At 34.1% G+C, this 27,384-nt stretch overlaps 1 protein-coding gene across 1 annotated transcript in view; it reads left to right on the top strand.

Moving 5' to 3' along the window:
• The window catches only part of LOC123675511 (suppressor of lurcher protein 1), a 230,051-nt gene that overhangs the window by 32,183 nt on the left and 170,484 nt on the right, over positions 1-27,384 (top strand). Inside the window, exon 3 of the mRNA XM_045610872.1 lies at positions 18,710-18,893. Coding sequence (XP_045466828.1) covers positions 18,710-18,893 — 184 coding nt within the window. The remainder of the gene's footprint in view (positions 1-18,709; positions 18,894-27,384) is intronic.

Genomic DNA, 27,384 nt, shown 5'->3' with positions numbered 1-27,384 from the left:
GGTGTCTGGTCGACGCAGAGTAGCCTGGTCGACCCAGATTAACAACTGCAAGGGAAGACCATTATATCGCAAATAGGGCTGGGAATCATGAATGAATGATTTGAATATTCGAATAATCATTGAATAATTATTCGAATAATTGCATTTTGCATTATTCGAATAATCATGAATAATCACTGAATAGTTGAATAATCAATGACTACTTTTCTATTCATGAATAATCAGTGAATAGTTGAGTATTCACTGATTAGTGAATAGTTTTCTATTCAGTGAGTAGTTGGATATTTATGAAGTTACGAATGAAAGTTTGAATGATCACTTGACTCACTATTCAGGAATGATTAAAACAAGGTTTTGTGATTCACTACGGACAAATCGTTTTATTAATATTAAAATTACTGGAAATTACATAATATTGAAATTCGTAGATACAATTGAATTAAAATTATTCATTCAATAGTAGTAGAAAAAGGTATTCAGCCAAAGAAAAATCAATAAAATTTGGAATTCATCAATGAAAAAATATAGAAATGGAATATAAGATTCTAACATGCCTTTTGCAAAATGCAATGACATTTCACTGAGCTTCACTTTTATTTTTTTGGTGAACGTCCAATTACGGTACTGTGGAAATGATCGCAATACGCTCTATTAGAGATGACGTCACAAACTGCCATTTTAGTTCTCCTGTCAGTGTTTGGAATCCAAACAAACAAATTGTCATTCAAATTAGTATGTTGTCGTTGAAGAAATTGGCTTATTTTGATAAATGAGATTATTTAACGAACGATTATACTATTAATTGATAGACAGAAGGAACGAAATTAATGCCGTAAGTTCGAACTAATAAACACGGCTTTTTACAAAATCTGGGGAATGATACAGGATTCAAAGTTACTGTATTAACCTCGTTCCTTCTGTCTATCAATTAATACTGAAATCGTTCCTCAAATACTCTTATTCATGAAAATAAGCCAATTCCTTCAACGAGACCATACTAATTTGAATGACAATTTATTTGTTTGGATTCCGAACACTGACAGTAGAACCAAAAATGGCGGTGTGTGACGTCACACTAATAGAGCGTATATGGCGAGAGGCAAAACACCAAAACGATTATACCACGTCGCAAAGGGTATAGTCACTCATCAAAACGCTTGGATTTTATTGGTTCATGAAAACATGAGTTTAATCATTGAATATTGAATGAATATTCATTGAATATTGACTGAATATTCATTGAATAATCACTGAATAATCATTGAATAATCACTGAATAATCACTGAATAATCATTGAATAATCATTGAATAATCAATGAATAATCATTGAATAATCAACGAATAGTTGAATATTCATGACTACTCATGAATAATAAAGCATGAATATTTGTTTGAATGAATTATTCGAATAATCGAATAAATTTATGGATGAATATTCGAATACAAAAAGGCGAAAAAGTCCCAGCCCTAATCGCAAATTTTACTCGAAGGAATCGAATGGTATCTGTAACAGCCCTTCGAAGTCATTTTTCAAGGACCTATTTATAAGTCGTTTCAACCAGGATCATATGGAGGTTGCATTCCTCAAATTTAAGGACAAGATGACCTTTATGAGTACCTCAACTGTTACCTGGACAGAGCACAACCAAGACTGGCTTTTACCATAATGGCGCAACGTACTTTTTCAACGAGTCACGATACGGTTTAGAAAGTGATAGTTGACGAGAAAGGGTTTGGAGAGGTCCAGGCAAACACTTATTATCGTTGAACGAACAATGACTGGTGCCATCCTCGTTGAAAATATTATTGAACCAATCATTGTTCCTTTGCGCAACGAATTTGGTGATAATTTCATTTATCAGGATGAAAACTCCCATCATACCAATAATATACAAAATAGGAAAGGTTCAAAACATTCTTCAAAAAAACAATATCCAGAGAATGAACTGACCAGCAAACTCATCAGACATGAATCCAATTGAGCACGTATGGTATTAATCAGGGAGAGCAATACCCAAGATTGTTTAGTTCTTGAAAAATCTAGAGGCCCAAGATGTTTGACAGCTTAATAAAGTACGTAACAACATCAGTATTTGCACGTATGCTATTCAGATCTTGATTCTATATCGGATTCCATCAAAATATGTTCCGCAGTGATTTGCAGAAAACTCAAAAAAGGGAAATTTTAATTAAAATAGTATGAGTTAATTTTGGTCCCGAAAAATGCCATGATGACAATCATTTATATTATGGAAAAACATATTTTATATGCTATTTCAATATTGAATTAAGAGAAGTTCACTGTGTATTCGAATAATTGGCATAAAATGAACAGCACTGGTTATAATAATTTATGTATGGTATTTGCAATATTTGTTTCATCGATATGGAAATATTGAAACTTCATGCGAACATACAGTTGTTTCATATTAAAATTATCATTTTGTACTTTAAATTAATTCCCAAATAAAGGTAATATCCCTTTTTTTCTGTAGGTATACAGAATATTTTATATTCTTTGTTCAATATAAAATGGTTCTCTTCAATCTGAGGGTGTAGGTAATTCAAACGTAGGATACGATTTCAGAGTAGAAACCCTTATCAGATCATTCCATGAAGTGATGACTCCAACGGAGAAACCTCACCAATGAGATCAATGTCTTCCTCACTCAACTCCTTCAAGTATCTTGCTGTAGCATTCAGCATCCTCTGACAGAACTTGGTCCCAGGAAATTATAGCAATGAGACAGGATGGCACGTGTATCACTTTGAGGTTGAAAATAAACAATGATTTAAAAAAATTACAGACAAAATGTGTAGATATTGCGATACTGATTAGCTCCAACAATTTGTTTTTGAGCGCTCGTTCTTTGATCATTTCGTCATAATATCTGTGATTATCGAACTTTGAGCCGGGAATGGTCTCAAATGATAAGGTTCGATTCCATGATAACGAATCATTCTGTGTCACCTTCAGTATTCAACTTAATTTTCGAACGGAAGGACTTAAAAACTTGAGATTTTCAGGGTCGGTTCAGAACTCTAATGGCATGATCAAATTCATTCATATGAACGTTCGAAATTTTGCGCGAAAATAAATTTCATTTTGATCAGGATGAAAATTTGCATTTGAATGTATAAAATTTCATTTTGATCGCTTAACAACAACCATAGAAATTTCATCGAATCGGAAAAAATAGAAAACGAAAGAAGTGTTTCTTTTGACCTCAGAAATCTTCGGTTGATATATATGTATAGTATATCCAAAGTCACTTGAACTAGCCCATAAAAACGCTTGGTCAGATGTCCCTTTGAAGTGGGTACCGCGATTCGTTAAATACTGGGGTTTATTTGAAAGTATTGTTAAGGAATACATTCAATGGCCCCAAAGGAATTTCTGGGAACTTGGACAACGCTTGTATAATCGAAACATTTTGGCTTCCTCCAAGTGACTTTGGATATATTATACAAGTGGAATACTCACCACATATAAGTACAATAGTCGGTGCTATCCTCGTTTTTTTATAAAGATTTATTTAGGAACTTCAAATATTCAGTGTTGGGAATAGTATTCCTTAATGAAACGAACTATTAAAATGATAACAATATTTGTTAGCTCCATCAACTTCAAAAGTGTTTTATTGTCAATAATTAACAGTGGGTGATAATCAGATTACTATTCAAATCCTATCCAAACAAACCATGTTTGGAATTCGTTTATTGATTGACGCCCAATTGAACGCATGATACCTGCAATTATTTTTGCATTGAATTTTAAATTAAATGAAAAAAAGTCGAGTTTTTTAACAGAATTCGTTTCCTGTGGATTGTTTTTAGAATGATAATATTTTAATACGGTTCATTACTTCAGCACTCGATGTCAAAATTCATTTGAAAAAAACTAGCGTGTTTAATGAGGGTGATATAACCAAGAAATGTTCTTACCTCATCCATTTGGACTTTTCAAATGTGGAAAACTTTTTCTCTGTAATATATGTGGCTGCTGAACATTGTTTCAAAGTGCTACTGGTATATCAATCATCCTTATGTCTTAAGTGATGGAGAGTTGAACTTCGGGTTGAAGTTGTGTTGTTCCTGTCAAGAATTATTATGAGCGACTAGATGAGAGTATGTGAGCTAAAACTGATGTGTTTCCAATTGAAAAACACTTAATTAAAATCAATTATTTCAATATTTCCACAGAACTTTTATCAGCATAACAGCTTCAATTTTGGAATCGAGCCACAAATGAACTGAAAATTTGTACCGAAATTATGGTTCATGATAATCATCACATGTAGTTTAAAGAGCACGTTTATGAAACGTGAAATATTGGGGTCCTTGGAATTTCATGTGTGCAAGTCCCTAATGCATACCGTTTATCCTGAAGAGCTTAATTTCTACAACAATAATTATGACACGTACCAAATATTTTTACCAAATTACATAAATATCGGAATAGTAGAACACGAAATATTGAGGTCCCGGGAATTTATAGTTCGCGTATGGACAATACTAAAATTATATACTAAAGAGCTGAATTTGGAATCAACTTCGTCAACTTCACCCCTCCGGACCAATTCAACACTACTAATGATTTCAGAAGTCATTAGGAATCTATCAATTCATAACCTGCTAAAAATCTTCTTCGCGGACTTGTTCTTCAGTTGACTTGTGGGTTTATTGAAGAAAGATAATCCCCGCGTCACCATCTATGGTCAATTTCGACAAAAAATCTCACTTCAACCCCTTCAATATTCAAGTGAATAATACTAAATTTGCTCCGAAATCGGGATGGTTTCTTCAACCAGGACCGATTCTCCAAGCGATGAATTTTTGAATCCTCAGGTGTACCAGATCGTTACACGACCCTCATATTGGGGAATTAACTCCCATAGATTTAATACTGATTGTTTTTCATAAAAAAAAACATTTTAAAAATACAACGTGAAAATGAGAACTTCTCGACATGGTTGTCCAAGATTAATGCTCACCCTATGTACAGAAAAGCTTAAAATCATTTGGGATCCTCTACAGCCCATTTGGATTGTACTCGTAACCAAATTTCATTAAGATCAAATCAGTCTTGTAGAAGTTAAGGCTGTTACCAGATTCAGTGTAAATAGACTGACTGACAGATCGACAAACTAACAGAATGTCAGACCAATAGACCGACAGAATGGAAGACAGAAGAATTTTTCATCCACTAATCGATTATAAAGTTTCTTCTACCTTCTGAAGACTTGGCTGCGCAATTAGGAAAAATCGGAATTCGATCTCTTTCGTATTATTATCCACTGACGAGATGAAAATGAATCCATTTCATCTAACCATCCGGTACGGAACAATTTGGAGGAAGTGTTCAGAAATCGATCTCATTAATTCGGAAGGAGTGACATCAACGAAATATCCTGATCGTAAGAATGTCAAGATGGGCAATTCCCAGTGGCAATTCAATTGATTGCGAGGTTCTTTCAACGACGTTTCCACTCTAAGTCTATTTGAAAAAGTGACGCCTTGCTGAGTAACTAATGGTTATTGTTTTTCGGAAAAGGTACAGCTTTATTCTACAATTTCTCTCACGGAAAAGATAGGGAAAACAACTATGCATAGTAATAACTTTCAATCTATTAAATGACTTGGAAAATTATATCACCTGATTTTATGGTAGACGAACTATTGAGAAGGTATAGATTTTGAAGGGATTATTCAATTTATTTTTGGAATTGGCAATTATGCATCTCATAGAAATTTGCATATTGAAATTTTAGTAGACTCTGGTTATAAGGACTCCTTTCACAGTGATCTACCATTTTTAGCGACCAACCACATAACACGTCAATCAATAAAACCTGGAATTGGACCGCACAAATGGAACCACCAGTGTCATACCACTTTTTGGTCGTTAGAACCAAGCTTCAAAAGATTCTAATCAAACTTATAAAACATAGAGTTACTTCTGGTTAGGAATATTGAAGATATATGGCCAGTTGCACTATTTGCCTAAACGTTGATTGAAAATTTAAACATTGCTTACTTTCTGATTTCTTAAGAGAAATCAGAAAATAATCAATGTTTGAATTTTAATCAATGTTTAGGCAAATGGTGCAACTGGCCATAAGTGAGCTATATTTGTCAATTTTTGAAAAATGGATATAAACGAATTTCGTGTTTTGATAAAATATAGTTTATGATGGGATAAAATAATGTGCAAGAAAAGTAATGGCTTGCAATGACTTTCCAAGGAATTAAATGTCCTGCTTATCCAGGAATTGCCGATCTAAGAAGCTTCATCTTTATGTTTCTGGCTCCTAACTACTTAAGAGTATAACAACCAATGAATTGAAGAATCATTCAAGCTTTGAGATCAATCTACTCTCGGAATAACCTTGTTCTGAATATTTTTCAGAGCCTTACAACAGTGTAGTGAATTTAAGAATATTACTTTTGTCGATATTCTTTTAATCTGCAACAAAATCATGCGAGAAATTATCTTAAACTATTTAACACACGTTGGGTTTGTTCGAAAAAATGTTCGACCTACCATTGATACAAATTCTTGGTTTCAATCTGTTACCAATTGGTGAAAAGGTCCTCGAAGAGATATAAGTATGTACTGTCGAGAGAAAATTTGTAAAGAAATTCATTTCTTTCATTGATAAAATAATAGAAATCTCTTCCTGATTATGTATCATCGCAAAATCACCGAAGAATATCGGCTAATTTTGAAAACAATTTCCTGAGAAATACGAGTACTTCAATTAAATGATTTTCACCATTGAAACGGACCTGTATAATAATTAGGTAGAGTACGTCTGTTTCGGGCTTCATCCGGAAGAGTATTAATGCTCCTTAATGTAAAAATGTACACGCGAAAACAGCTTTCTCTTTTTCTCTTATTAATCCATAGCAGATTAACGATATGGTAGATATTAAATTAATACCTACAAAAACGAAGACTAATTGGGTTTGGCTATCAGAGATTTGTATTTTTTCCAATTATTCCAATTCAATCCCATAGTTTTTCTGTTTATTGTCCTTTACTTTATCAACTCTGTTTCGCGGAAATTAACATTGAAGTATCCCATATTGCTTCGACAATATTGTTGAACAACGAAAACATATAATGCATGTTATTCTCTTTATAGCTATTAGTTTTGAAGTTGAGATGAATTCTCTCAGAAATCGGTCATTCATTTTTTCTAGCCCAAATAGATTCTGGGATCCCCTTACTAGACAACGAATTTGGGACACCCTATACAGTTCCACGTGAGTCACCCTTTATATCAAGCGTAAAATGAAACGGCGAGGAATGTATGTATATGAATATTTCTATTTATTTTTTTATTTTAATTTTTGCTTCGACATCTGGGTCATTAGCGATTTTGGTACAATAAAATTTACAACTCATTCACAAAGTTTAGTTAACATATTGTAACTACTGTTATCTGTTGATACCAACTGTTCTAACAAATACTATTCTGTTCGTGACAGTTCCATTGAATTATTGTGAATTTTATGTTAGTCAACATAATCGCAAGGTTCTTGAGAGCTAATGCTTATAATGCTGGATAATTCATTCTCTTTAAGTTTAAATTGAGCCTTCAGTTCATTTAGTATCTTTGTGAACTTTGTTTTTGTGGTTTTACTAGGTAAGTGTGTGGATATATTTTCCATTGTGTGTATGACCAAATCGACGTTTTTAGTCATATTCTTTGCGTAGTTGAGTGGATCTTTATTTTCGATGCTGAGGTCTAGAAACTTCTTGAAAGTTGAGCGGGAATTGTATAGGGTCTGCTTCGATTCTGACTAAGTTAAGGTTGGGGTGGGAATTTAGTGAGGTTTTATTTTTTTTTATTTCTACTGGTATATTTCTAGAAACAAATACACTCCTGACCTGTACAACCATGATCATAAACCCACGTATATTCCGTCGAAATCTCCAAATGCGTTATTCGAATCATTCAACATGCAGGACTCATTAACCCAACGCCACCCCAACAATTATCCAATAAAGGGTAACGCGACCGACTTAGAATTTGAGGACGTCGGCGTAAGTTGCAGCTCGTAGGTTTCAATTTAGGAAGGGAAATTCATTTCAGTTGATAACTTTGATTAGAATGGTTTTGGAAGCTTGCCGGGGAAACCCTGTATTTCATTCAATTATAGCTCATTGTGGTGTTGCAATTGAGTATTCACTTGCATTGGATTAGATCATTTAAGATCGATTGGAAGATCCTTGTCTTTCTCTGGAAGGTCTATAACATAATGGAATGGTATACTGAAGGAGATAATTGAAACTGATAGTTTCAATAGTTTAGAAACAATCACTGACAAGTTTTTGACAAATATTCGCTGGAGCACCAGCTCCACGCTGGAGCACCAGCTCCACCGATGGGTGTTTTTGAAATTTCACATTGATGTCTGCAATCCAAAGACCTCTGCTCTAAAAAATCTCAACAAAGTAGTAGAAATTGCCGAAATTCCTATATAGCTATGCAGATTATCGTGATGCCGTAAACTATTTTTTTCAGTGAGAAGAAAATCAAATGCGTCACCTACCTAGTATAATATTCAAAAATACAATTTAACACATCTAAAATAGTTACATCACTGAATCAAAATAAAAAATACTTTACCAATGTGTGTGGCACTTCCGAGAGCAGATAGTTCATAACGTCCTCTATTATTTGATAGGTTATTGCTAGTTTGCAGCGTATTGGGTCTCTTCTCAATGTCACAGACTTTGTCTTAGGGCAGATGTCTTTATGTCGACCTTTTCTGCGATTTGGTTGAATCCAAAAAGCATTTGTTGCTGATTTCCCTCAGCTTCTGCTATTATACTTTGTAATCATCAAAAATTCAAGCATAAAAGTATGTATTGTTAGGCATTCCACTGCAGAGAGAACTCGTTGACGCCTATCGTTATCTGAAGAGTGCTGATCTTGCGGCCAGGGAAAAGGCTAGAAGAAAATATTCTTAAATATAGGGAGGCTCACCCAATTTACAAAAGGTTCGCCGTCTAGAAAACTTCAGAAAATAGTGAATATAATAATGGCTCGTCACCGGTAACATACAACGTATTATCCAAACAACGAAATGCTCAAAAAATTTTTGGACACACGGAAACAAAAACTTAGTGTGTCTTTATTTCAACCTCAGCGAAGTCAAGCTAGTAGCTTTTCCACTTAACTTAGGAAAAGACTGATTTAAGAAGTTGATAATTGTGGACAGATCCAAACAAGTTTTATAATTCCTATGTTTTTCCTACCAAAAGAGGATATTAACAATTTGAGAATTCCATTCCTTATTTCAAGTTCAATTATTGTCGACACAGTTTCGATTGTCTCGTAGTTGCTCAAGATTCAGCTAGACTAGGAAAGACAATTAAATAACAAAGCCGGGAAAATAATTCCAAATTCGGAATATAACCGAATTCCATAGAAATAAACACATAGATGAATCGTGAAGCTTATTAGCTACATTTTCAGCCCATTCACTTCTTTATTTATTCGATGTGAAGTAATCCCTCGTCTGCAGACGGAACGCATCCGAAGGATAAGGGAAGTCCTTGTTTACTCTCCACTTTATTTTGTTCGTTCATTTAAAGTAATGCGGTTCACAATGAAACCGAGTTAACATAAAAGGGCGTGAAGTTTTCGCAATCAGGTTTTTGCCGAAGGAGCTTGAGTAAACGAATGGTTTTAATTACGAGCGTGTTTACCATTCTGGTCGAAAAAAACCGAAGTCTAACACAGGGCTTTCCTTTGACGTCAAGTAATTGATTCTCTGGAAAATATTCAGAAATAATTTGCTGGGATTCTAACCGAACTGCCATATATCACCATCAATTCATAAATGTTGGTTAATCGATCGTCTAGAAGTATGATTCTATTACCTGGCCTTTCGTCTTTTTCTTCGTGACTTTTTTCGGGTTTGTAATAATTGAACACTTTTAATTATTCACATATATTCACAAAGCCACACTTACAGTACAAACACAGTATATACAGTACTGAATTTCGTCTACAACTCGAGTGTTAACTACGAAACGTCTTCGAATATAACGTTTTCGTCTTTAATTCTAGTTTCGGTCGTCTCCACTTTAATTCGTTTGCGACTCGTCTTATTCTAGTCCGCGAACCGTCTTTACGTCGAACGCCCCAAGTCTTGACCGACCGAACTTTCTCTTAACCCGACTTAGAATTTCTCAACTTAGTCCCAACTTAAATTTTTTTCCGACTCGAAGTTACTCATCTTCCCTGACTATCGACTTCCTTTCTTCTGATTTGGCCACAGCCTTCGCATCAATCGGATATCAGGGAAAAGTACCAAGTACCACCCCTAGTACAATAAGAGTTTTGCCGTACCGCCCACAAAGCTCTTAGCAGATTCCCGGAAATCTCAGCCATGCATTCTACATTCTAGAAGGACCAGCAGATGTGATATCCGATACCACTGTCATACGAGTTGGCCCAATCCCCAGTAGATCTCTTAAGATTTACAATCGTCCTGGCATGTCTTCGACACCCCGAAGAATTAACACTTCGTTTTTACATTATAGTTATACAATAGCGGTTCGTTCCCTGTAAATCCATTGAAACTATCATGCCCTCGACGCTGCTTGAGGAAACTGAAAGGTTTTCAAGCATCCTGTTGACCATGTCAATTATTTACAGGGAACAATGACTGGATCCTACATAAATTTATTTTTGAATTGCTTTGAAAACAAAGACTTGGCTTTAAGTTTTTCAATTGATCGCAGCAGAGCTTTCGATGGTATAAATCATGAGCTTTTACTACTCTAATTGAAAAAATAACGCATGAGAGGATTCGTAAATACATAGATACATTGTTAACAATCAAACAGCAAGCAACAGGTTTCAGTAGTTGAAAATAGTGTAAAACCTGTCATTCGATCTATCAGCACTGGTTTTGCATAAAGAAGTAGAGCAGGACCTATTTGATTCATAATTTTTTATGAATGCTTGCCGATTCGTTCTCGAACAAAATTTCGTAGGTGCGCCCTTCCTATGGCAATTGCGCATTTCGTCCCGAGATTGCTGATGGACTCTTCAGATAGACAATCCAGCGAACTCAGCCTATAACACCTTCCCTCTCCATCGTAGAGGAATGACTCTGATCTAGTGCGTTTAGTCTTATATACCCCCCGTACCGTACTGGAGTGCAACGCGAAGCCAGAAACGCCATCTCTCGGAAATGCAAAGTCACTACAAATTACCTGGCGATGAGTTATGTCGATGATACTAATGAAACGGGTTTTCCATAAGAGATTTCATTTTGATATTGAAAAAAAAAAATATTTCTAAAGAAATCATTGCACGGGTATTTCATTATAAAGAGGAAGGTAAACCATGGAGGATGAAATAATAATATCAGCCAAATGGCCATCACGACTAAGGTTGTAGCACCATATGCCTTTCGTGAAATTTTTCATGATCAATTCGCACATTTGCGGCTGTATGTCTTCGATAACAACACTAATTACATCTTTAAGGTCTTAAATCGTTTGTAGAGCATTGGTACAGTCCTTCTATTTCAGGTGGCCCCAAGAAGATAGGTATAAAGGTGTTAAATATCATACAATTCCACTTCGAGAAATAACAAAGCCAGAAAACTTTTTTGTGTGGCACGTTGCTCCTTTTCGTTAAAAAAAAACGTCGTTTTCATGAATATTTTTCGATTCCGGTCATAAAAAACATCACTTCTGCTTCTCTATATAATCCGGGAAAGAATTATCTATACACTGTATCCTTAAAGTATTGAACAAATTCATTTTCAGCTAAACAGACCATATTAAGAAATAATCCTGAAGCACATCGATTTTTCATTTTAATTTACCGTATTAAAATGATAATCTAATATACAGGGTGAATTACTTTCGAGTAATGACCTCATTTTGTCTCAATTTTGCGATTACTCCAGGTGAGCTGATTCCAAAAATGTATCACATGTTGATTCCAATTGGTACAGGGTGGACAAAAATACAATAGTTTTGTGTGTCCTCATAAAGTAACACGTAACATTTTTTATTATCATAGTTAAATTAACAATATTATCAAAAATACTTATTGTCTAGCGGCAATTGGTTTGAATGTAACACTCTGTAATTTTTACATTTTAAGATTAATGAAAATGAGCTGTTTCCAAACATGTTTTGTACTAACTAATAAAGAATGTTTCAGGATTATTTCTCAAAATGGTCTGAAAATTAATTTGTTCCATACTTAACGGACACAGTGTATAACTCTTCAATAGAAAAATATATAACTTTTTCATTTTATTTGGACCGTGCACAGTAGTGCTGTAATTCGACGCGAATAAATAGAAAAATCACGAAATGGCTGCGGTGCAGGTTGACATCCATATCAATTTTCAGTAGTTTGCCAACTGAATATTAATACCGATGTCAACTTTCACGGCTGGATATCATGACAGCATTACACCATTTCAAAGCGTGACCTTTCAGGTAAAGAGCTCGAGCGCTTCGCTTCATATTTTCATATAATTTCGTTATACATTCTAACTTTGAAAACTCAATGTTATTTCAAATGAAAAAGGTCAAAATTGATTCAGGACGAACTAATATTTATTAGAAATATAGAAACTCATTAACATAAGTGTTTGATTGGAAATAAACTTTGATGGAATTCTTCATTATTGGTCATTCGATGGTAACACTCTTTAAGCCGTCTATAAACCAAATGCTGTTTTTCCTCAACCAAATAAAATATATTTTTCCAATATTCCTCTGGATGCGGTTCGATAAAATCAGGAAAAGACATTTTCGCAAAATTCAATGAGTTTAAAAATACTAGATGTTTCTTGTGAAATACTGCATTCGAAGTTCGAACAGAAACGCTTAATGTGTCCAATAAAGAATAACGAAAGCCAAATAACTGTCTATTGGAAGTAGAACTCCAAGAATGAGAAATAATGGACTGCTCCCAACATACTTTTAATTGTGGTAAATGTTTTGAACAAACTAAAAATGATAGGATAACATGAGAGTCAGATATATTAATGGTGATATCATTCATCTAAACGGTGTACAAACTCTGTTTATTCTTTTCCAAATAGCGGTTATAGAGCTATTGAAGTAATTTATGGTTCATTTAATGGGGTGAGTTCGAAAATATCTCTCGAATTAACAACAGATGAACAAATGGGGAGAGACTTTATTTTGAGGGTTTGGAATGATGTTTGGACATGATCATTCGATTTATTCACCTGATAAGTTTAATGGACAAAACCATAGTAAGTTGAGAAATTGATTATTTTCAATTTTTGTTCTCGTCGACTGAAGCTTTATACCTTATTTCCAAGATTTGATTCACTGGAAATCTTAAGAGGGTCCGTAAAATCAACTCATTAACATCACACTACTAAACACATTATATCGGTTTCAAATCCTTTTTCACTAATCAGACAACATTCATTGGCGCTGACGTGAAAAGTGTAAAATCGAAATTTAGTTGATAATGACTCATTCAGTGTTTAATATTAGTCTTTCTGTATTTAGACATTCTTTATTTAATAAAAGTCTTTTGTAAATTGATCTTTTCATTATTTTTGACAATATGGGTTGGATTGAATCATTCAGTAATATTTTGTTTGTGGACTTCAAGTTCAATGTCATTGACAGAAGATACATATTTTGAATTTTGTTTATGTTATTCGTTTTGATCCAAGAAATTTCCGAAATAATTTTCTCAATTCTGAACGAACATCGATTAGTTAATTTGGGTATTTCTTCAGTGTTGAGCTTTCGAAAATGGCTGGAATTAATCAGGATAGTACCCGCCTAACAATCAAAGAAGTCCAGGCAGGGTATTACGGCGAGGTTTTTAAAGTTTCATCACATATTTCCACTTACCTTAATCGTGTTGTCCTAGTGAATTCTTATTCTTTTCAGAGAAGTTGTATTCATGAGAAAAATATTTATGGGAGAGTAAGGAAAAATCTCTGGGTACTGTCCTGAAAATATTGAAATTACAGTACATAATCTTTTAGGAGGATTGGATGTAGTGAATCAACCTAAGTTTTGAACAAAATTGGACTGCTGATCACCAAGTTATGGAGAAACAAGCTACTTTTTTGAAATGCCTGCACTCATCACTATTAATGGGAAAAGTTACGCCCTGTATAATGAGTGTCCTAGAATTATATTTCTTTCTCAGATTGTTGCACGAGAGTTTAATAAGTATTTCATAAATTTCGATTTATGCACTCAGTTTTGTTCTTCAATGAGATGTATGTTATTATATCGTCGAAGGTAGCCATTCTTTCTGAACACAATGGTCGTTTGGAAATATTCAAAATTCCATCACCAAGTCCCTTGATGTGGAATGGCGAATAAAAAATTGTAATTAATTGCTTTCATTTCAGCTTTTGTTCATGAAAAGACTAAAAAGATTGATAGTCATAATTCAGGCAGAAATGAAGAATAGAATAACGCGTTGTTTTGAATTTCATGTATACTACGCATTCATGGCGTGAATCAGGAAGCAGATGTTTTTTTGCTGACTCCCATAAAGTGAGCAGTTAAATTCTCATAATAAACGGTGATTAGTGAGTATAGCAAGAGGTCGGTGAAAATTCCGAATAAAAAAGAATTCAATTAACTTTTTTATCGAGTTATTATGTTAGGGTAGTAAAATTCTACACTGTGAGTTTATCGACCGTTAAAGCTGAATCAGGAGAATGAGGACTTTCATGAATTGAAAGTACCGAGCTGTCAAATTAGTTGATTAATAAACTTTTTACCTCTCCGGGGCTGTAAAAAGCTCGCTGATCAAAAGAATGTACCTCATTTGATTCAATTCTACGAGTGGATCGATACTTTAGTCTGAAGGGTTTTATATGGGATCACATTTCAGGAATATGTGATTCTCCCTTTTGAATAAAGATGTGACTAATGGATTCAGTATATGAGTGCAGGTTCTAATATTTTGGATCCCAGTTTCATTAAACTTTTCTTTCAATAACTCTACAACACTATAATACCTGAGTATTGGAAATTTTTTCAATATTACGTTTGATTTTCTATAGTTCTAAAAACGGTATAAACACAAAATTCTGCACATTCTCAGTCTATGGTTATGATGATATGATCAGCTTGAAATTTTACACGTAGCATAAATGTTGTATTTCATATACATCCAGATCCTTAACGAAAATATTGCGTAAAATTTTTTCGATATTCTTTTTGAATTTTTTGTGGTTCTTGCTAAGTTATCAACTCAGAGTTCTGCACGGTGATTGAAATTGTTATTCTATACTTACAAGTGAAATCTCTCTTTTCTGAAATATTTTTCATATATTTTCCGATATTCCTCTTGAATTTTTATGTTTCTGATAACTTGAACCGATCGAAAAATCTTTGGTATTTCATATCAACACCCCAAATTGCAACTCCATCGGTTCATGAACAAGGAAATCTTGTGCAATTTTCTTTCGATATTTTTCTTGAATTGTCACGTTAGCAGAACCGGAAAAAATTCAAGAAGAATAGATATAAAAAAATAATTTCATTATTCGATAAATATCACGCATCGAGAAAAATTTGTTACAGTTGCTTTATTAGGGCTGAAGAAAATTCTATAAATAGATAGAGATATCAAAATTCTGAAAAAACCTAATATCTTAGTGACAACAGATCCTGACCAGTTGAAATGAGGCGTAAGAAACAATGAAAATTTCAAACTTTATGCTAAATTTCATGTTTATCGCTTCAGTAAAAATAGTTTGGACTAAATTAAAATTTTGTTTGTGTATGTAAAATAATCACTCGAATTGAAAAATTGCTTATCAGGCAATTGGGCAATTATTATTTTTGTTCTCGTATTAACATGTGATTAAGGACATTTGATCAAGACTAATAAATGTCTAAATCCCTGAATTTTAATTATTCTGGATGATATCGAAAATTATAATCACATGAATAAATCAAGCATCAAGAATCAGAATGTTATCCGTAGATATCCTTTGAATATTGAAATCAAAGTATCTGGTGAATAATATGATCATTGCTTTTTATCGTTGAATTTTCTCATGAACATTCTTCTTTCACACGAAAAGCACTATAATCAAACAATGAAATATATGAAAAGTTCTTTCTAAAGCACAGAAAAACGTGAGAATCTGACTGAGATATCACTCACTATCTTTTCTGAATTTCAAATATCTGGATGATAAATAATAGTTTCAGCAGCACTGATATTTTATCCTGATGAAAAACCTAGATATTCCTTGAAATTGATGACGCACATAATTTGTGCCTGAACTCGAGAAAAGTGTCAGAGTCTTCGATTTCGAATTGTTCCCAGTCGCCCTTACCGATTATGAAACATCTGTGGTCCAATCAATATTCCTACAGAAGAATTTGTCATTTTTGAGATTCTTTCATTTTCCTCCATCCTGGAAAGAGCAGAAACTTAATTTCCTATTACAGAAGTTCCAAAGAAAAACGAGGTTTAATCCGAGACAATTTGAGTAGTTAGCATTCGATGAAAAACTATTTTATTCGTATCTGCAAATTTAATTTGACTTTCTATCATGAAATCAGATTAGGTTGAAATTGAATTCATAACAAGAAATATCGTTCCTTTACTTTTTGTAACATGAAAGAGATCATTTTGGTGACAAAATAGATTAGGCCTGTCAATGCCTGAAGTATCATTTTATTTTCCCGTTCTCTGATGGTACTAAGAGTCGATGTAGTAGATTGAAGACAGGTCCGTATTTTGCAAAGCATATACTCATTCAATATTACTTATTTAATATTTCTATTGTTTCATTTTGAAAGATTATTGTTTCTGCTGATTTGAAAAAAATATACCGTTGTCAGGTCTTTCTTCCATGTTGTCTTATACTGTTCAAGAATCTTTTATATATACTCTATGTATACTTCTACATATGTATACTCTGTGCTCACCAGAAACTATATGAAATGACACTGAATCATATCCAGGTTTTCGATTTGTGAGTCACAGAGTACTGATATATCCAGAGAAATCTTGGAGGACCAAAGAAAATCGTTAAAGGAATATGAGAAGTTGATAAAATGTGTAAAATAGAAGGATAGTATGAATACCCCCATTTCCGCAGGAAATACTTTTTCACGTCATAAATATTCATTCCACTAGCAGAAAATGAGAGTTCCAAAGGCTAACCGAAATAATAGATTTTCATTTGAAATAATGAAACTTCTTATTTGAATCCAGGGAATGTGGGAATCTGATGATTTATTCCACATCATATCAAAAATATGGGAAAATTGCAAGACCATGAAAAATACCGAAAAATATGAATAAATATTAAATGACTGTTATTCTAGATTAACTTTTTTTACCATACAGGGTGTCCCAAATTTATAGATTTTGTGGGTTCACGGTTATGAGAGGTTTTTGAGACACAGTGCTAGTTTTTCATGAAATCAAAGATAACACATACAGATTTCCTTTACCTAGTATAAGTAGTATAATAGCACAAAATATTACTGCTACTTCTATACTATACATCTATTTGAATTCTTGATTTCTGGTTTATGTCCAAAAAAGGGCACTTCTTCTCGTCGGTGATGCCTCGCTTACAAACTCGCTCACCACTTTGGAACACCGTAGAAAAGTAAGCGATCTGTGTCTATTTTATAGATATTTTCATGGGCGATACTCTTCTGAACTATCAAAGATCGTTCCTCCTCTTGCAGTCTCTTCGAGGTAAACCCATCAAGTTCAGTCTTCACACCCCTTTGTGGTCGCGTTGGAGACCTGAAGAACATCTCTCTTCAAAGACTCGTTCATCCAACGAACAGCAAGGCTCTGGAACACATTGCCTAGGAAGGTGTTCCCCGAGGCATATAACCTTCATAAATTCAAAAAGAACACCAATTCCTACCTTCTTTCTCTTGGTTCTCACGATGTTCTCTGAACATTACAGGATATCTCCTTTCGTGGGAACCAGAACATGAAAAAAAAAAAATTCGTTGTTGCGAAAATCGCTCTGTCTCTTCTCATAACCGAGGATTCCCTCAAAACCTACGAATTTGGGGTATTCTGTATGTAGAAAAACAAAAAACAGGTATTTGAACCTTCATTCAATTTTTACGACTTGATGGTACTTTGGTTGTCCTTGTTTTATATGTATAAGATTGGAAATGTATTCACAAATTGGAATTTATTGAAAAAATATTAGATATTCTCTCCATTCATTCGTTCTTCTTCATCTCTCTAGAAAATACCATAAATAATGGAAACACTTCAACAACTAGAGTTTAGCTTTCTTAGTTTCCTCAAAGATGGACAAAATTGTTAATGAAAAATCGAAATGATCAGTTCCATCCCCAAGACTCCATAATTCCTTCTGAGTCCAAACTTCAACAAGTTTTTTCTTTGACAAGGAACACGAAGACTATATAATACGCTTAATGAAACTTCAATGCCGAAATAAGGGACTCGCTAACAAGGGTGATCGATCAAAAGAAGGGGTGAAGGTTTCATCATCCCTTAACCTTTTTTTCGTGGATGCTTTAATTAACATCACTCTAAACTTGTTGAAAAGTTCTGGGGGTAACAAGTGGGTCGACATCTATTGAGAAAAGTTCTCAGTAGTATAATCGAAAATAAAAAACACTAACGAAGCAGCGAAACTCACACCACAATCAATTGACGTACTTTATTATTCCAGGTTGTGAATGCCTCGTATTTTCTGCTACGTATGGCAAAGAGAAAGGAGTTTTCAAAAGTCCGGACTTTCCCAAACCGTACTCCTCGAATATCGATTGCCTGCTCTACACTTTTGTGGGGAGCTCCGACGAGATCATAGAGATCAATTTCATGGATTTCGACGTGAGGAGCAACGGACAAGTCAAGTAAGTAATGCACTTTTCTGAACTTCTGGGCGAGTCCATTGGAGAGACTTGAAAAAGCTGCTTTCCTCTGGCATCCCATTATTTCCTCGATTGTTACGTAGCACTGAAATCCTCTTTCTACCATTGAATTAGAATTCATGAGGAAGAAAAATAAAATAATGTGGATTTCGAAGTTTGAGCAACTCCATTTCGGTATTGAAAAAGTTTTGCTTGAATGGAAGCTCGATCTTTTTCTAGTTGAAGCAATATTTTCGTGGAATCGATTCTATGGTATTTCAGCGAAGACGTAAGTGCATCAAATTCAATTGTATTCTTCACCAGAATGAGAGTTGGATTTGCGGAAATTATTTTATTGACCCTAATGTCCGCAGACCTATTCAAGTAGAAGAAACTTGTCCCAAATCTATTGTATGGACAACGATCATACCGGACTATTTATGTTTCGATAATTCTTTTTCTAACAAATATAATAAAAGCTTCATATCGAATGGTTGATTCAAAAGTACTGGAGTTCTTATTGAACTTTATTGAACTATGAAATTTATTGTCATTGTAGAAATAAATTTTTTTCAAGGAATTAGGGAACTGAAAGAAATGATCCATTTCAAAGAATCCAGTAAAATCTAAGTTTAAGGTAATATAAATAGTTTGAAACTGCATTTCGTGAAATCAAAACGTACCTTATATGTGATAATATGTAATATGATGAATTCAGAGAGGATGTGAGTTTAAAAACATTGGTAGTTGACAATTTGATTGAGACACTATATGAACTGAATATTACTCATAAAAATGAGAAATAATGATGAGGATATGAATATTATATAACGAAAGTACTTTAATCGAAAGAAATGGACGAAACAAGTGAATTGAAATATTTCAAATATTGAAAGTTTTAGTGACCCTTCGCTGTGCGATATTATTCTGTTATTGACCCTAATCCCCCAAATCTCATCTATGTTTCATTCAGGATATCTAGGGAAATGAAGGGTTTATAATGAGGAGTTACGTGTGCAAGCATGAACTTAATGGATAAATTTTAAAAATTATTTTTGTACCTATATAGAGGATGTTCGAAAACAAATATATAGACCAAAGTCACACTTTTGTCAATGTAACATTCTGTATATGAATTCAAAAATTAAATTGCAAGCTCAGATAATGATGAGTTTCTTCAGATCACTTTTCACCTTATGAGCACTGTGCACGAGAAAATGGCGAAAAATTGAAAATATTGTTTTCATTTGTAACGTTACAATTGCCCATAAGACTCTAAGACTGATTTCTAGGGTTTTTCCAGATACGCGCATCCGCATCCTGACCAATCGCATACGATGAATTGACAAATTACGACGTCTTTGAAAATTCCAGTAGTCTAACATGAATTGAATCGTGTAAAATCGTTGTACATTTCCTCGTAAATGGTGTTTCGTAATGAAGTAAAATAACAGATCGAAATATAAAATTGGTCAATGTCAAGGCTAGAGACCAATTGAGTGCTTTGAACTAACCCAAATACTGACACGTTATTTCTTGGTGAACTATGTTTTTGCCTTGCTATGGAAAAAATTATAATTGAAGATTATAACATCCTATATAATTTCATCACGGTTAAATCTGAAAAAATAATAAATGTAAAAGTGTATTATTTGATGAGAGAACTTTATGGATGAATTTGAGACTCACCATGTGAATTCTTCAACACAAATCTGATACTCCCACTTATGCAAAACAGATCCTTTCAAAGCACGTATCGATATTTTCCACGAATTTCCTTTTCGTAATTGGCGTCTCTCGAGCCCAGAAAAAACATTTCCGTGAAATGGAGATTTTACAGGCGTAGATGGAAGATCAGAAAATTCTGAAGACTGGAAATAACGTAATGATATGGCATCCAGAAAGACTCATGAGATCATTTTGGCGGCGAAATACATAGGAAGTGCTTCATTTCCGATCCGTAAGTGAAACCTTAGGCGTCCCATCCATTTCCCAATTACTTTCCGACAAGGAGGCAAATAAAGCCGGAATTTTCAATTTCCAGTTTGGTGTTGGCTGCGAGAAGCAGAATAATTTCATCGATCCGATCAAAATGCGGATATCTGAATCGCGCGAAGAATGATTTGTATTCGGTTATTGTTTCTGGGTGAGATTTTAAATGGAAAACGTTAGAGAATTTATTCAGTTGAAAGGCATCGAACCGTCCTTATCTGTGCACATTTCGAAGAAAACAAACTTTGGTATTAATGTATTATAATTTTTTTGAATTTATTATTTCCGGTTTATTTTTGAGCACTTCCGTACTTGAACGCTAGGATCGCTTGGTTGAGTCGAATCACCGTGTAGTTGTGAACATTTTTCGCATTGATATCTATCGACATTTTTTAATATTTTGGTTGAATTGAGGGGGAAGAGGTTTATATCGTCGGTCTTTCTTTCGAAGAACCATAGTACCAATCAATGTTGAATTATTCAACAGATTTGTTTGATTTCATTTGGCCAAAGTACCAAAACTATTGCTTCTTGTTCGAAGGACTGTATAATGTTTAGTGTGGATGAGGGAATAAACGATAATTATTTCAACTTGTTTGATTTGCCTTGTTGAGCGAGAGAACACATACACTGAATAGAATTGTAATCGTAATAATACTAACAACAATTATTATGGAAGCATTCCATAGAGGTGATAGCATAATGCGAGTTAGCATGGAGTTGAGCCATAAATAAATTCTTCTTTTTCCCTATAAGCCTTAACAAAATTGTTTCCACCTGGAGAAATAACTGGTGCCTTCGATTTTGGTATATGGTACGGGTTTATTGGGCCACCAAGGTTTTTTTTTATTAACCACGCCTCCTCTTTTTCGCGAGGAAACTCTATTTCAGCTCTTCACATGAGGTTACAATTTCGTATCAAATAACTTATCATCAGATCTATCATCATATCCAGCTTTAGAACATAGTTCTTTCTGTGCAGAAGTAGGAAAGTGGTGTTCATTTGATGACATGTGCGTTGAACACGGGAGATTTGGAATTTCGTTATACCTACTCCATTGAACCTCTTTCAGTGAAGAAAAAAGATCTGAATACATCGTTTAAGGCAATCATCAACTTATTTGATTGCTATAAATTCAGGAAATAAGAATTGATACATGAAATTTGTTCGTTCTAAAATTTGAATCGAAATATATGTATAGGATATAATATACAGGGTGTAATATGGGTGACTGGCCATAGCCTAATGGTGAATACAGGTCATCCAGGCCTCTCAGAAAAGTAGCTTATTTTGTAAAATTTGAACAAAATCAGACTGCTGATTCCCAAGTTATGGAGATCAGGAATTTTAGACAATTTTCATCAATCACCCTGTATCTCCGAAACTAACAGTATCTATACAAAACAAGCTACTTTTCTGAAAGGCCTGCATGACCTGCACTCACTCATGTTACATCCTTTATAATATAGCGTAGTCTCGAATTGTGAACCTCCTCAAAAAAATGATTTTTGTATTATACCTATTCATTTCTAAATAGGTATAATACCTATCTATATATAAATAAATCATCATTAGGTACTCAACCTTTCTGAATGAAAATCTTCAATTTCAAAAATCCCATGGTTTTCATCTTTTACATAAATTAGTGAATTTATGCAAACTAAAATGTATTTACTGATATCACGTTGAAGTCAACATATAGTTGACAAAACAAATGTTCCGTTGAATAAAATTTACGAAAATAAAGAAATTCTACTTTCAATCATGCCAAGATGAATTTCTTTCAAGTAGAGACCAAATCAATATAACACCATATTTTATTGTCATAATCATCTGCGCTACGAATCCATTTCATCTCACCTGAAAATAAATTTCCGAATTGAACCATTATTCAACATTCCATGATGAATAACTGATATTGAAAACACCAACTCGCCATTTGTCATGCAGTATTGAAATTTAAAGCTTGGTATTCACGTCACGATCCGACTTATCTTCCTAATCATGTTAAATCTATAGTAAACATTTCGACAGAATGATGAAATCTCTCCTGAACAGTTTCCTCGAAGAAGGCGAAAGTTCAACACATTTCGAATGCCAACAACACCGGGAGTTTGAAACTCGTGAATTATGCGATACATTAACGAGGATGAATTCAATCGTATTTCTTCGTCGAGGCACAACTCGATATCTGAATAATAAAGTGAAAAATCGCAGCGGAATTGTTTCAGGCGCGGAATTCAGTTGTTCTATATGGAAAGCACGTAGAGAACATGCTTTCCCTCTGTATCAACCAATTCTGACCGATGGGTTTGTCGGCTTGTGGAAAAATAGGTGATTGATTGGACTGGGCTGACTCGACAAACGGATGGAACGCTTTATGAATGATCTGCTCCATGATTATCTACTTGTGTGTGCCGTTTCACGAAATTTCTATAATAGTGTAATAATTCGTACTTTACATCCTATTGACGTTTTGGCTGATTTTCTGTGTTAGAAAACAGGTTTTATCGAGTTCTCACTTATACAAGATCAATTTGTATTCGGATATTTCGTGTCGAATTGGTTTATTCGTTCCACGGATTGAAAAGGGTGTTTCAGTGGAAAAACAAGATTGGATCTGGCTGTAAGAATGATATACTCATTACCCTATGATAGGTGGAGTGTAACCAAAATCACTTGGAGGAATTTAGAATATTTCGATTATAGTACAAGGATTTTTCAAGTGTTCAGCAATTCATTTGAGAGCCGAAAATTCATTCATCAGTACTTTCATATTGAATCCTAGTGTTCAGCGGATCGGTTGCGGAACCAGAATGTGTCGATTTGGTTGTTTCTATTGGCTAAAATAGTCCACGTTCCGTCTTATTGCCGGTTTAGTTACTTTCATTGGCTGCATCTATCTATATATCTTTTTATTTATTAATTTATTGTACAAGGAATACAACAGGATTCACCTATAAATAGTATTCACAGATTAACTTATTCAGCAAAACAACAATGACAAACTTAATTAACCATTTTAAGATACAGTAAAAAAAAAAAAAAAAGAAAGAAAAATCTGCACCAAAAAAAATATCTTTCTTATTTACCATTCTTATGATTTGCATAGACCAGTCTGGTCCACAGAGAATTAATGAAACCACTCGATTTTAGTTCGTTTTATGGCTGAATTTTTCTTTTATTATTTATAAGTTATATTCAGAGACAATTGAAGTATGCCAGAATATTTTTCTGATGAATAAGGTTTTTCCAAGTTCTCAGAAAAGTATAAGGGAGCAGGGAATTGATTGTCTTACCAGTCCTTTTGAATTATTTCCAGTATACTAGTTGATAGTTGATAGAACTGGTTTGGGGAGTTTAAGCCGTTTAAGAAAATTTTACCAAGCTCCGATGAAGGATTCACCACTCATCGAGAAAAAGGGGAGAGAGGTTTTAAATGATTCTATGATGACATTCGGCAAAATTCTGTGACGCATGTTAAAAACTGAGGATGAATATTTTGCGCTAAAATCTATTCCTCCAGCTATTCAAAGTCGGTAATGATATACCGAGTTCGGAAGAAAATGATTTGTCATCCTAAAGACCGCAATTGATGTTTAAATAACTCAAATGAAAGCAATGCATCAAATATATATGCCTGATTAGCATTGTTGCCGAGAGAAATTTTCAGACCATTCTCCTTCCAAAATGATCAGCCTGATTTTCTTCCTCTGAAGATCAACATTCCAGCAGGATGACGCTTTTTGCATTATAACCAGGAAAATATTGATGTTCATTCACGATTTCTTTCGCCTTAATCGTGCATTGATTACTTTCTGATTTTTCTTATGAAATCAGAAAGTAACCAATGTTTGAATTTTTAATCATTGTTCAGGCAAATGGTGCAACTGGCCATAAGTCTTTCATCACAAATACATTAACTATTTTTGTCAATTGTATAAATATATAAAAATTATGTTATCAAATCAAGAATACTGAGTTTCAAACAGAACGACTTCTTATATGAAGCTAGTCATCAATAAATATCACGAAAACTGGAATTCAACGGAAACTAGATTTTTCCCTAGCAATATTTTTTTTCCAAATATTTGGTCGAAAATAAAAGTTTGGATGAAATAGGGGATAACCAATATTTTCAAATTTTATTCCGCATCGGTTGCAATAAAACCGATGAATTCGTAAATAACCAAAAAGTTATACACTTATATAAAACGACCATCCAGGAGTATAGAAAAACGCGTCGATTCCCACCGAATCCTCAAATCCATTTTCCTTTCATCCCGATCGACATCTGCCAAAAAAACCCGCGAGAAGTGTCACGATTCTGATGTTTTGATTATTCCAGAATTCGTCAACTCTTACGGACAGAGTGAAGACAGATTAGGAATACCTCTGGGAATCGAACATTTCTGAGGAAAATTGCCTCACCGATGCCAAATTCAATATCCGGAACGTGGAGAAACCCTCTGCAGGAATCTTCTTTTCCAAAGACTTCGGAAACATAAAAGGATTTGTCTCATCCTATTTATTTACCGAAGCTTTCGATACTTTGATATCGAGTTATGAATTCAGCAGGATTTACTTTCTTTCGTTCATTTGCAGGACATATTGGGATGCGCTCAAACGGTCAGTGGTTTCGCCAATATTACTGGCACATAGAAGTGACATGGCTAGCTTTTAGAAAATGCATTTTATTTCTCCACCAGAAGCATTGAATGGAGGGCATTATTGCGATTTTTCATTATCTTCAATAGGATTCTTTTCTATATGCTTTTGTTTATACTCATTTTTAGCGTCTTCATCGAACGAACTAGGTATAATATGATGTATTAGAAAGGAATACATAAGAAATGCTGAAAGACAAATAGAGAGAGTGATAACGTATTCCCCATTTTCCTTCCACAAACAGTGAACGTCATATCAGAAACAACAGGAGACTACATCCTCAATCCTTAACTTAGCAAATCTCTATCTCTTTCAGCATCACTCGTAGCATAGTTTCATTTCCTTTTTCATGGTATGAACTGTCATTTTGAAGAAGTAATTTCTTGGAAGCTATCATGACGATAAAGATATTAATGATACACCATAACCACAAATAGGAATAGTGGGCTATAGAAAAATACTGCTTATCTTATCTCAATCCAGGTTTTTAGGAGGAATCCTTGAATAACATATTATATGAATATTCCTGAAGAGATACATTTCACTCAAACTTCGAAATCTTTTTAGTACCTAATCAAAAAAGGACAAATTACTACCATTACCAAGGAATGTTCGCAGAAGATGTGAATTATTTTGTGGCATGAATGCCATTTACAGCCACCATCGATGAGGTATGCCAGAAGGATTCAAATTATCTCAAACAGCTTTGCGGGGCTGCATGTAATATTATTTGTAGCGTTGCGAAACTATTTGAGATAGTGTGAAATGCTACGCTGAGATCAAGACAAGTGAGTTGATGCCGTTCAGCAGTCTTTGCCAGATTCGGCGGTGACAGCGACAAATTTTCTCTGGAATTCATGTTCAACTTAATGTATTTGGAAGAATCAAATATCAAAGCAGTGGGTGAAAGCTATCCGAAGCGAACAAAACCTAAAACATCACCTCGCAAGGTTATGCCATCCGTATATTTGAATGGGCTAGGTATATTGTTCATTGACTATCTTGACGAAAACGAGACCATCAACACTGAATATTACATAAAGATATTGAATCGATTGAGTGAAAGGCGTCAAATTCAAAAGAAAAAATATTTCATTCGCCAAGAGAATACTTCTCGTTACCAATCGATGAGAATCATGGCCAAATTATACGAATTACTTTGCCAATTGCTTGACAAGCTTATTTTAAAGATCTGGCCCCCAGTATTAACTGGCCTTTTTGAAGATCTCAGAAGATTGCACTAGAGATAGAAATTCAGCTCTAATGGAGAAATGATTGCCGAGGTTGAAACCTATTTCGAAAGCAAAGACAAATCTTTCTACATAACAAGTTTTGAAAAGAGGAATGTTGAAATACATGTGTTATGCCTAAAGGTGACTATGTTGAATAATAAAGTTGAATTTTCAAGAAAACATGTGTTTTTGCTGTTTGGCCCCAGGCTCATAAGTGAAGTGTTGAAGATATTGTGATCTATGAATCATAAAAGTTTGATGATCAACATCAATTCTCAAACCATTTTATCGGTGAAAAAAAAACATATCTTTATAAGAAATGAGTTCATACAAAAATATTTATGTAATATAATTGAAATGTTCGAATGCGTATTGACAATGAGTTACATTTTGTTATTTAGAAATGAAATTTTGAATTCTAGTATAATTTTTTTATGAAAACAATCACATACCAAAATGTAGCTTGTCTATTCCTCATTACTAGTGTATAATTTGATCAAGCTTTTCTCCACATCATCTTAAGCCTAATGTTTGTCATGACGTACCTACGTTTTAAAAACAATAGTTTCAGTGCCACACTCACACAGGTCAATCCATAAAG

This window comes from Harmonia axyridis, chromosome 3 (assembly GCF_914767665.1).
Source record: "Harmonia axyridis chromosome 3, icHarAxyr1.1, whole genome shotgun sequence".
NCBI classification, from domain to species: Eukaryota; Metazoa; Arthropoda; class Insecta; order Coleoptera; family Coccinellidae; genus Harmonia; species Harmonia axyridis.
The sequence above is the reverse complement of the archived record's forward strand: the minus strand, read 5'-3'. Positions and strand labels throughout refer to the sequence as shown.